Source organism: Trachemys scripta, chromosome 2, assembly GCF_013100865.1.
Source record: "Trachemys scripta elegans isolate TJP31775 chromosome 2, CAS_Tse_1.0, whole genome shotgun sequence".
NCBI lineage: Eukaryota > Metazoa > Chordata > Testudines > Emydidae > Trachemys > Trachemys scripta.
This window is the reverse complement of record NC_048299.1, coordinates 266,929,307-266,942,344: the sequence shown is the minus strand read 5'-3', so window position 1 is coordinate 266,942,344 and position 13,038 is coordinate 266,929,307. Positions and strand designations below refer to the sequence as shown.

Sequence of the window (13,038 nt, the reverse complement as noted above, 5' to 3'; positions counted from 1 at the left end):
CTATTGCTTGGTTTCATTCTGTTCTGACACCGTACATCTGGATAAAAAGTTTAGGTGTAAATAGGATGTCTGTCATGGACCTGCACACCCAGGTTTCTGAATAATCTGAGGTAGGGACATTCCCTATGATAATCTCATTTTGCACTGGATTTACCCCTTGGCCTGTATTACTGCTGGTAATGGGGGAAACCTTTAGTACCCAGCTGTCTTTCTTCTGTACAAGTAATCTCAACAGAATGAACTCCGTCCCAGTCTGGGACAGCTCTGTTCTAGAATCCAAGAAGCCAGTGCCTTTACCTAGAAACCCAAGGGCTCAAATCTACTAGCAGAACCATTTTACAGAGCTTCTGTTCTAAATGCTTATGAAAAAGAGGCAGCATGGATCCTGGGCACTCTTCTTGACTCCAGCATATAGAACCAGTGGCCAAATAGTACTGAAAGGGCAATGATTTTTTTAATCGTCAAGTAGTAGTGGTGAGGTACAGCTGCAAAGGCACATCTTTTTTTGGATTACATGCATAACAAGCAGAAGACAGAATCATTACAAAGAAGCTAAATGTGTCTAGACCTTCCTTGTGAGCTCCAGGCAATGCACTTAGCAATCAGGGAATAGTGTGGCAGTGGCTAGGACAATCTGTTAGCATTGATGACTGAGGACTTCTAATCTCTTTCAGGAGGTCCATACCAAAGTGTATCGGACTTCCCTTTTTAGAAGCAATAGATCTTTTCAGCAGAAAGACAAATGAGACCCTAGAGATACTCAAGGAGACCAGTCAAGTTTCTTCTTCAGGAAGAAATATACCATCCTTCTTTAGATACTTGCTAGCACAGTCATCTCAGTTCCAAGTGTATCAAACCAATCTTCCTAAGCACCATGTGAGCTTTCAACAGGTGGGTGATCCTCTTTAGCTTCTTTGGTTCCACCTGCATAGTAGAGCATTAGACAACTGTTATAGTGGACATCCCTGAGGGTCTGCACTAAATCTGGGTACAGAATCCTAGCCATTCTTCATTTGGAAACCATCTTTCTTTTTTCCTCACAGCATTAAGTGAAAGAAGGTTCGAAGGTGGTATGGCAAGGAGGCAAACTGTGGGGCCTTTCTATAATTTCTGATACCTGATAATCCAAAGATACTCCATGCCACAAGGATAACAAGTTGTGCCCACAAAAAGGGAATCTGGGGCTCAATCCAATTGAAAATATTCTCCTAAATGCCCACAATACTTTTTGTAAACATGCCTTTTCTGAGTGCAGATATTGATTTACTTTGTTGGAAGCAAACTAAACATTTACAATCAAAACAGAAATGGGAAAGAGATACTTTGATTGTACAGAGCTTATCAAAAAAAGAAAAGGTTTTGACCCTGTAGCTGACAAGTAACTAACTAGCCAGACGTTAAAGAAATCCTGAATAGCTGTCTCTTAGATTAAAGGAGAGCATTCATTACAACAATTACACTTGAGGGTTGCAGAACTCTTAGCTAAATTCTTCCTCACACATACAATCTGCTAGACCACTGTTTGAAAAACTCGTTAACTCTGCTATCTTGATTACATGATAATATGGTCATCACTTCTGCTACCTATACAAGATCTATTCTGAGATTTTATACAAAACTATTATTTTTAAAGGGAAAGTAACATTTTCAGCAATTAGAGAGACAACATTTCCTTTTTGGTGGGAGGAGTCAGAGTATCAGGTTGGACGTAAGGCAAAAATAAGTTTTAACTCCCCTCTCCCCCCAAAAAACACCTTTGAACATACAAGCATGCACACCCTTGAATCTCCTTCAATAGCCCCTGGGGGGATTTATTTAGCTTGTTTCTGCTGGAATTCAGGAAAATCCTGGGACTGTTTCTATTGGACTTTGGGTCAGTAACATTTTGCTTTTAAACATCCAAAAACCTTAATCTGAGGCCATGTTTGACATGATACCATCTCTTTAATCAGAAGAGCAGATTGGGTAGGGGGAACCATAAAATGCTGCTTCAGCACAAGAATTCCAGGGGGCAGAAAGCTTTGCAGATGGGGCCTCATAGTAGCAGAGGAGCTGTGCACCACCAGCCACTTACTCAGTATTTGGAGAGGCGTCTTTCATCCCAAGTGTGCTTGTTGCAGCTTCAACTGTGGAATGGTAAAGACTCCTAGAGCTGGGCCAGGGCCTTTAAACAACAGGGTTACTATTACAAAGTGATTATTACCAGGTACATGAACTTGGACTCCTGGAGCTCCAGGCGGGCAGAGTGGGGCAAGCCCCAGCTGGAGCACCAGGCGGCAGAGCAGAGCAAGCCCCCACACCCTGACCCCACTCCCTGACTGGAGCACCTGGCCAAGCAGGGCAAGCCCCCATGCCCCGACCCTGCTCCCTGGCTGGAATGCTGGGCGGGCAGGCGGGGCGGGGCAAGTCCCCCACGCCCTGATCCCGCTCCCTGGCTGGAGCACCGGGCAGGTGGGCAGAGCATGGCAAGCCTCTGTGCCCTGACCCCACTCCCTGGCAGGAGCCCCGGATGGAGCGGGTTGGGGGCACCGGGGCGCCCAAATTGGCCGGGGCCATTGGGCACAGGCCCCATTGGCCCAGTGGCTAATCCACTACTGATCTATGGAGGACTGTATTAGAAAAACATGGTTTATGAATCAGCTGACAAAATATGGAATACATGCCGTGCTTTGTTGAGTGGGACAATGAGAAGCCAGTAAGACTCAATGGTATAGAGTTGGTCTGTGCAACAATTTAAATACCTTGGTTCATTGTTGAACCATGATGGGAATATGGATGCAGATGTTAGGAGCTGCTTTGAAGGGCGCTTTGTGTAAATGTAGGGAATTGACAGAATAAGAGTATGCCAAGTAAACTAAGGAATGAAGTGTATAAGGTCACGATAAGGGCAGTCATGACATGTGGGTTGGAATTCTGGTCAGTGAGGAACAGAGAAGAACAACTATTTCACACAGACAAACTGAGAATGCTCAGGTGGCCGCTGACTAAGATTAGAGTTGAGAGGCTATACAATGAAATGGTATGAGCCATGATTCAATAGCCCCCCCATCACAGAAAAGCTCAGGGAGTAATGACTGAGATGGCTAGGTCATGTGAGACAATGAGGCATGGGATATGTTGGTCCAGAGAGTACAAGAACTAGTAGTCATGGGACAAAAACCACAAGGAAGATCTAGAAAAAGGTGGTTCAAGATGCTGAAGGAGGACGTGAAGAAGGTTGGTGTCAGCTTTGAAGGCACACTTGACAAGAACACTTGGAGATGAAGTACACAAGCCTCTGACCCCAGTTAATGGGACTAGGTGAAGAAGAATCAATCACAAATTACTGGGTGATTTTTCTGTTTTTTTAGAGTGTCCCCTGCTCCCTCTAGGCCTCCCACACAGAATGTAGACGTAGTGCTCTTTTAAATGTGAAGTTATAATAGGAATTAATTTACATCACATCTTCTAAACATTCTCAGATGATTAATCCATAAAACAGTCTTCTTCTTAACCAATGTGTTAAGATGTTTATTCAAAGGAAGAGATTTATTTCTATGCATGTCGACAAATTAGCTGTTTAATTGAATTAATTATTTTTTAAATGCTAGGTCTAAATACGACAGTGCAGAAAGTATAAGAACACTTAATCTCTGCTGATGGAGTGATAATGATATCAATGTGTTCATTAAGAAAACAACAAATTATGCTAAGCGTTCTTTCAAAAACATCCCTAACATGGATTGAATGAATGTATTATGCATTCTAGTTTTTACTGTGCTTTGAATAATTGTTCACCCCACAAAAATCGTTAAGAGCCATATTGTCAAAAATAATAAGCAACAGACATACACAGAACACTCAGTTTAAATATAATGTATTTGCTTGCTAAAAAAAGGTTCTGTTCATTTCTGCTTTCCAGGGACTGTCTAATTAGGGAATTATACTGAGAATATTAAATAGTTAAAGTGAAATGAATGAGCTAAATATGACCAGAAAAGAAACCAATTGTGATCAAAACCGTGCTACCTCAGCAGCCAGCAAATTGTATTAATTGATAAGTCATTTTTAGATGTAAAATAAATTACAGATACCAAAAGTTCTGTGAGTAGAGTCCCTATTGGTGCTTCACTGTAGGTGTAAGAAGTGTCTCTCTTGCAGTGAGGCTATCCCCGTCACAGACACACACTCATGGTGCATTCGTTGCCTCAGAGAAGGACACATTCCTCAAAAGTGCACTCTCTGCCAGCAGCATAGACCTTGGTCTCGCAAGGACAGAGAGCTGAGGCAGAAGATTATATTCATGGAGGGAGCTCTCAGACCTTCTCTGGACCTGTGTCAAGAGTTTTCATGCAGCCATGAGTCTTCCTCACAGCCCTCAACATCCAAGGGCCATGGGGTGAAGAAATCAGCCACTGACCCTTCTCAAGTCAAAAAGTAGTGGGAAGTCCCTGCCGCAAGCTAGCCACAAACAATCCCCAGCATGTTCTATATTCTCAGTACCATCAGCACCAAGACAGGCCAAGCCTGGTACCCACGGCTCAAGGAAGACTATGGTGGCACTCCCCACAACTGCTACAACTGACCATCGCTACCCACCCATTTGGCCACTGTCTGGCAGTGTTCTGCAGCACCTGGGAGCATATAACATCAGACCGATGGCTCCTAGAGATCATTCACCATGGATACTCTATCCATTTTACCTCCCTGCATCCTCCACAACACCATTCCCCATCCCTCTTCAGGGAGCCTTCTCACAAGAGTTTACTACGTCGAGAGGTAAACTGTCTCCTCCAGTTAGAATGATAGAACCAGTACCTCAACATCTATGAAGCAAAGAGTTCTACTCTAATACCCAGGACGGAGGAGGGCTGGAGACCCATATTAGACCTTAGCACTCTCAACAAGTTTGTCAAAGCTTAGGAATTCAAGATGGTCACTTTAGCAACGATCATTCCAGCGTTGGAACAAGGAGACTGGTTTTCGGCCCTCGACCTACAGGGACGCATATTTTCACATCTCAGTCTTATTGACTCACAGACGATTTCTCAGATTCACCCTGGGACAAAATCAACACCAGTACAGGGTACTCCCCTTCAGGTTATCTTCAGCCCCGAGAGTATTTTCCAAAGTTCTCTCAGTAGTGGTCACCCGCTTATGCTTGCAAGGGATCATGATTTTCCCTTACCTGGACGATTGCCTCAGCCCCCCAGAAGGGATGTCACCTACAATGGAGCACCCGTAGGGACACTACTCGAAGAAGAAGAACACCCAGTGGAGACAGCGCTATGTCAATGGGAAGGCTTCTCCCGTCAACATAGCTACTACCTCTCAGGGAGGTGGAGTATCTATGCCGAGGGGAGAAGCCCTCTCTTCAGCATAGATCGTGTCTTCACTAAGCACTACAGCAGCACAGCTTCACCACTGCAGTGCTGTATGTGTATACAAGCCCTGAGACTCCCTTTTGAATTAACAATCAATTCACAATAGTGAGATTTCTTAATCCTCCTCAAAACTCATGGTGACTTCTATGGGAATTGGAGAATTTGGGAAGCAGTCCCAAATTTCTGTTGTACATGTGACGTTGAAATGAAGTTTTATTTATAACCATCTGTTCTCCTTTGTTACAGGGAGCGAGTTGAGAAACTAGAAGTGGATCCTAGCAAATATTCATTCCCTGATGTGGCAAACATAATCCAAGAAAAGGAGCGAATTGGGCAAGGACCTATTAATCTGCAGCAACCAAAGGTTATAGACACTGAGAATAGTTATGTTGACTTTGAAGATAACCAAGATGTTCCACCCTTAATATGAAATCTTACTGTAGGACTCCATTGTTTGTTACCCATGTGACCCAGAGTTTGTCTGAGCAGTTTTCTTGACTCAAATTTTGCAGCAGCATCTTCTGAAGTTACAAAATATTATTTCAGCTCTTACTGTAAACTGACTTTTGTTATATTTGTGCTTTATCTTGCTGCTGCCTTTTGTGATATCAGGAACAATATACCTTTAATAAACTGTTTTCCAATTATTTATTTATATAGTGGAATGGCTCGAAAGCACTGATCATTATTGGGGTCCCATTGCATTTGGCACTGTACAAACCCACAGTCCAACTTCAGATAAGATGTCAAATGAGTGTGACAATCAATGAGAAGAAAGAGGAGGGTAACAATAATAAGATCATCTGATTACGTAGGCCAGGAGTCGGCAACCTCTGGCACGCGACTCGCCAGGGTAAGCACCCTGGTAGGCCGGGCCAGTTTGTTTACCTGCCACGTCCGCAGGTTCAGCCGATCGCGGCTCCCACTGGCCGTGGTTCACCACTCCAGGCCAATGGGGGCTGCGGGAAGCCGCAGGCAGCACATCCTTCAGCCTGCACCGCTTCCCGCAGCCCCCCATTGGCCTGGGATGACAAACCGCGGCCAGTGGGAGCCGTGATCGGCCAAACCTGCAGACACGGCTGGTAAACAAACTGGCCCGGCCCGCCGGAGTGCTTACCCTGATGAGCCGCATGCCAGAGGTTGCCGACCCCTGACATAGGCTGAGCCACAGGGTGCTTAGAAGTCCCTAAGTGTTCTTCCGCTTTCTTCCCTCTTGTGCAGAGCAGCAGCAAAGAAAGTCCATCAGTTGGTTATGAAGCACATTCCCTGATGTCCCTACATTCTGGGGCTGAAAAAAGGTTGCCAGGGCCTGCCCTTTCTCATTAAAACCCCATTTGCCATACCACATTCACCCATCAGGCAAGATAGTTTCCATAGAGATAGGGAAGTGTTAGTACCATTAAAGGCACTGGTGAGACCTCATCTAGAATATTGTGTGCAGTTCTGGTCTCCCATGTTTAGGAAAGATGAATTCAATCTGGAACAGGTGCAGAGAAGGGCTACTAGGAGGATCAGAGAAATGGAAAACCTGCCTTATAAAAGGAGACTCAAAGAGCCTGGCTTGTTTAGCCTAACAAAAAGAAGACTGACGGGAGATATGATTGCTCTCTACAAATACATCAGGGGGATAAATACCAGGGAGGCAGAGGAGTTATTTAAGTTAAGCTCCAACCTTGACACAAGAACAAATAGATATGAACTGGCCAACAAGTTTAGGCTTTAAATCAGACGAAGGTTTCTAACCATCAGAGGAGTGAAGTTCTGGAACAGTCTTCCAAGGAGAGCTGTGTGGGCAAAAGAAACCCTAACTGGCTTCAAGACTGCACTTGATAAGTTTATGGAGGGAATGGTTTTGACATGCCCCAGGGTGCAATCTGGACTATGGAACCATTGTACCCCTTTTAACTTTCCTGTCCTGGCTGTCTCCTACACTGCTATGCAAGTGAACAGCAAACTCCTCCAGGATCTGTTCACTCAGCCATCAGCATGCAGAGGCACACCCAGCAAAGTTATATGAATGCTCTCCCAGGCCACTCATGAACGGCATACAAGGAGACCCCAGCAAATCCCCCCAGCCCCAGTCTTGCACCCCAGTACCTCTTACACTGCTTAAGACCTTCTTGATCAATGCAAGCTCATTAATTAGTTCACTACTCCTTCAAAGGGTAGTGGACGTGTACCAGCCTCTGTAATCTGAGCAGACCCCCGCAAGTACTTTAATCTAAACCAGTGAGTTTGTCTAAACATCAACATAAGTTTCTTAACTAGAGAAAGATAGATTTTACATGAATATAAGTGGTAGGCATAAAGGTCAGGGTTGGTTACATAAGAAATAAAGCAAACATGCATTCTACATCCTAAACTTTATCAGGCTAAGGAAGATTTGAATCAACTAGTTTCTCTCACCCTACTGGACGTTACAGACACTTTTCAGCTCAGTTTATACTAACTAGAAAGCATTCTAGTTAGGATCATCCCTTCGCCCCAGTTCAAGGAAACGTCTCTGTCTTCCAAACAATCTTGCTTCCGGGTGTCAAGATGGGGGAGGAGAGCGAGGCCCTATGGTGATGTCACTGTCCCTCATTTATACCCTTCTACAGGTGCTGGAAAAATCCATGCTGTGTCATGGGCTTAGGCAGTACCCAGGGTATATGTGAGCTGCTGACCATCCTTCATTAGGGATTGTAAATTATTGCTTGCAGCTTTTGTGTATGTGAGGTTTGGCATGTGAGGCCTCTGTGTTTGCAGTTTCTTTGTCCTCTCTGAGGGGCTAGTCTATGGGCGTTTCCCAGACTCACAAGATGTTTCAGTAACTGTGACATTCTATACCTTGGGGGAGCGTCCTGTAACCCCCATATGCCTCATTTTCATATAATCGTGATCTTACATATAAAGCATGCCTTGCAAGGTATTGGGGAAAGGTTATGATCTCTGAAAGTTATTTCTCTATCCATATATGTATATCATTAATGCATATGAAGTTATGAGAATTGTGTTGTTTGGTTGTCACTAAAACATGCTGTAAGTTGGGGAATCCGCCAGATATTAGCTCCCCAGAGGCAACAGCAAGGAAAGTAACCAACACCCGGATGGGATGTCAAACAACCCATCAATAGCTCCAGCAAGGGAGCTACAATTCAATGACTCACCTGCATGAGGCCACACCAGGGGAATTGCTCAACCTGGCCTGGAGACTCAGCAATGCCCCCAGACATGCGTGGACTTGTGTTCCCCAAGCACATGGGACTGAGGTTATAAAACAGAACACAGTGGCCACATGTGGGGCCTTTCTCCTGCCCTCACCTATGCTGCAAACAACAAAGACACTGAGAAGAAGACAAGACTCCAGCAGAGATTAGCCCAGGTTTAAGGGGCAAACCTGTATATTAAGGATTGCAATATCCAGTGGGGTGAGAAAAACTGATTAATCTAGATGTTGCCCAGTCTAATAGGATTGGGAGTTTAGACTGCGTGCTTATATTTTATTTTATTTTGGTAACTAACTGACTTTTAGCCTATCACTTAATATCACTTAAAATCACTTATCTTTTGCAGTCAATACATTTGTTTAACGGTTTATCTTTACCAGTGAGTTTGCCTGAAGTGTGTGGCAGATGTGCTCAGGTTTGCAACGGCTGGTGTTCATCCAATTTCCATTGATGAAGTGGTGAACTAATTAATAAATCTGCACCGCTCCCTTGACCTTTTAGCTAAGGCATTGAGCACATATGCCTGTTGTACCAGGCATTTACCATTTTTAAAATTTTCAGGTGTCAAGGCTGAATCCCCACTCTGGCACCTCAAGTGCAGAAGGTGGGGGCCCACAAGGATTTTAAAAATTAATACTTGCCACTCCAGGCTTGTATTACACTCCCAAGGTTACAGCTTCTCTCTGGCCTTGGATTGGTAAACACTGCCACCACCCAAATGCAAAAAAAACCCTTTGAACCCAGGAAGGAGCACTTGGGAATTCCTCCCTGTGGGGTACCCTCAAGCCCTTTCACCCCTCCCTCCAGGGAAGAGCTGAGAAAGAAAACAAAGGAAATTAGTTGTGGTTACCAGCTAATCAAACAACATGTCCACAAAACTACTTAGGACACCAAAAATCCAATCCTGTTCTTAAAAAAGGTAAATTTTATTAAAAACAAAAAGGAAAAAAAATACACCTGGAACTTAGGCTTTTTGCTAGATCTTAAAAAGAAACAATTACAAAAATTAAGCGTCCAAAATAGCTTTCTTGGGGGTTCAGCTTAAAGGTTACAAGCAAACAAAAGCATCTGAGGTTAGCACAGAGGAGTTCCACAAGCCAAAATAAAGAAATAAACCTGATCGCGTCTAGCTAAACATTCCTAATTTACTTACATATTTGGGAGGTTTCAAATGAGTAATTCTAGTTATTATCTGATGAATTTTCATACCTGGTTCAAGGCTTACACAGCATTGCTGCTCCGTGTCTCCTTCTCCGGAGAACAACAGACAAAGGGAAAATTTCTGTCCCATTTTTAAAAGTTCTAGCCTTTTGGTCAGGTGCCCACTCCTTTTCTTTTACCTGTGGGCTTGTTAACTCTTTACAGGTAAAGCAAGCAGAGAACAGCTACCAAGAGGGATTTTACAGCTAACTTGTTGGCTGGGTGTCTATCAAAGGGGGCTACCTCACCACTTTATTTATCACAGCAGGTCTCCTCTAGTTTAAAAGCTCCAAAAAGAGTATAAATTGAGGACCTAGAAGGATCTATATAAGCTTGTCACTAATTATCTCATAAAATAAAGAATGTTGCTATGTAAAAGAAACCTAATGATTTGCTCCATATAAACTGGAACTTGCTTCCTCTTACACTAAAACCTGAAATTGCTTCTTCTCCAAAGCAGTGCAAAAACAAATGAAAATGGCTATTGCTCCTTTCAAAATGAGATACTGCGAGCAAATTAAACAAAATCAGAAGAAATCAAAGAAGGATTGTGTTTAGATGTTGCTTTCATCTTTAAGACTGAAAATTAAAAGATTAGCTGCACTCACAACTGAACCATCAAAGAAATCCTTTAAAGTGATATACATATTTCCTTAAAATAGCAACTAGGTTTGCATAGCTCCCCTAATACCATTAAAAGACAAAATGAATTTCTTGATCCTATAGTTTGTAACAAAAGTTTTGCTTTGAGCTTCTGAATGTACAGCACGTCCTTACCCAGAAGGACAGTAAACGATAAATTCATATTTGGCTTTCCAGTTAGCAGGAAAGCACTGATTTATTTTCATGGTTAATGGTGATAAAAAACTAGATTCTGCTCACAGATTTATGGATGCAGCTTTCATTGAAGTCAAATTCTGTACACGGAATGCAGGTTGGCAGCTTCTACTAAAATCAATGTGAGCCTCTCAGCCAAGGGCAAAATTTGGCTTCGAATTATACAATATATACTTATATGAGCCTCATCTTTTAAGTAATGATTACTCGTCTAATCCACAGGGACAAATGTTAATTAATGACATTCTTATTAGATAATTGTAGTACTTTTTCCTCTCATGTAAACTCAGGAATTATACTATCACAGTCACAATCATGACAGAAGCAGAGGAGTTTTTAGCATATCATCTGGATATGTTTTGTTAAACCTCAAAATCCTAATTGTAGCCACTGGTCCGGGTACTGCATACATAGTTTGTTATAGCTGTACAACCAGCACAGACATCAAAATAGTAGATGGACTCATGGTGGTATTATAACCTGATGACTCGTGAAATTCCACTGCCTGCAGGAAACCCACTGATTTATGGTCAACCTCAACAAAGAGAGCTCCCCTGCTTCTCCATAGAGAAAATTCAGGAGCACACAACCCACTCACGTGCCCTCTTTGCACTCGTACACACTTTTCTAGTATCCCAGGATGTCAGTACATCATAATGTACAAATAATGATCACAATTTTGATAGTATAAAGTCCCTGATCATGCAAAAAGCTCAGAGTTTGGAAAGTAAATGTTGCCTTTGTCTGTGTGATAAATAAGCTCTGATAAAAAAAATTGCATTCTAACCTCCATAAAGTGCTTTCCAGTGTTCCATAGACTTAAGATAATTTATGGCTGATGGTCTTTCTCAAACTGCTGTTTATCAATGAGAAACTGAGAGACTGTCCAGTCATCTTGGTTTGTTAGATGTAAACTGATATTTTCCCCTCAGTTATAGTTTGAAATGGATATAGGATGTAAGAAAAGGAGTTTCATACTTGTGCTCTGTACACTATTAGTTGAAAGAGAAATATAAGGATCACAATGACATTGAGCCAAATTATTGGTGGTGTCAGTCCCTTGGCTTTAACTAGCGTTGAATTTGCACACCATATAATCTATTGCAATCTCCTCTAGGATTTTTCCATTTCAGCCCTTAATTGACTTGATTTTTTCCACTCTTAGATTTGTGTAATATAACCCCCTCAACCATTAAATCTCCTTAATCTGCTCTAATCTAAAAAATTATGGCATAAAAATAGCACTTTCTTGTTCAATAAACCTCCTGTATCTTCTCTGTGCATTCAGTCATATCTGCTGACTTTACTAACTAAAATAAGATTGTACTATATTTTGCTCCTGTTATCACCATGGAACAGATATGTCTCTAATGAGAGAGTTGGATTTTTCTGGCTCATACATCAAAACAGTTCATGTTGTAGAATTTCTATTGTTGATGTTGTAAGCTAGGTAGAACACAGCTTACTCTCAGATCCTAGGCTGAGTAGCATGCAGATGGCCGGGTCGTTCACCATTCAGTATGCAGAGTGCGGATGGAGATGATGATCTATTTCCATACTGGAAATACAGATGGCGTATGATGGGTAAGGTAAGCCATGGTTTTTGTTCTATAAAGTGCGGTTATTCTGTGGCCCTGGAATTTGCCACGAAACTATCTCTTGCTCCAGAACTGTGCAATAGAATCAAAGCTTTCATTAAAAAATAATAATAATTCTGTTGAATTGCACAGAAAAATTTCCTGTTTGCTCTCCCAGAGCTATGTTGGTTCTGTTGGGCTGATAAGAACAGAAAGCAGAAAAAAATCTTATTTCCTAAACAAATTCGAAGTAAAGTTGCATATTAAGTGTTTCCTTTATTACAATTATATTGTAAAGTATATACTAAAATATCAATTGACCTATCAAAATTTTTTATTGTCTGTAGTCTTAGAAATTAGGCCATTGCATCACTGAATCTATTTTAGGACACAAGATGTCTGCTCATCTGTTTGTTTCTGACGTGGATTCCCTCAGGAACAAGCCTGTCAATAGCAAACAACTTTTTGTTGGTTAATGAATTGTAAAAAGAAGCCTCAAGGTAACCTGGCCATTCCTCTTTGTCGGAACACCCACCGAACCAGCTGTTTGCTTTCAAAGCTATGCCGAGTTTGAAGCTGTAATCTCACTTCTACATTCCTGTTTACCCAAAACTTTTCTACTGATGTTTTCAAAGGGCAGTGTTTAGCACGAGCTGTGCACTTCTAAGTTTTGGACAGACCCCTCCTGTTCTTTTTTGTACATGCTGCTTTATCAATATCATGCTCTGCTCAGAGATCTGAAGTCTACAGTGAGTGAAGCAAGACACCAAAATAAACTCACCAAGGTTGCTGTAATCCCAACTGAATCACAAGGAGGGCCAAAGTCTGGCTTCCTAACCAGAGGTGAGCCGA

The 13,038-nt window shown here is 42.3% G+C and overlaps 1 protein-coding gene across 1 annotated transcript in view; it reads left to right on the top strand.

Annotated features, from left to right (window-relative positions):
* Nucleotides 1-6,025, top strand: part of LRRC6 (leucine rich repeat containing 6) — a gene marked incomplete at its 5' end in the record, with an annotated part of 38,014 nt that extends 31,989 nt beyond the window's left edge. Inside the window, 1 exon segment of the mRNA XM_034763637.1 lies at nt 5,610-6,025. Coding sequence (XP_034619528.1) covers nt 5,610-5,793 — 184 coding nt within the window.
* Between the last annotated feature and the right edge of the window lie 7,013 nt (nt 6,026-13,038).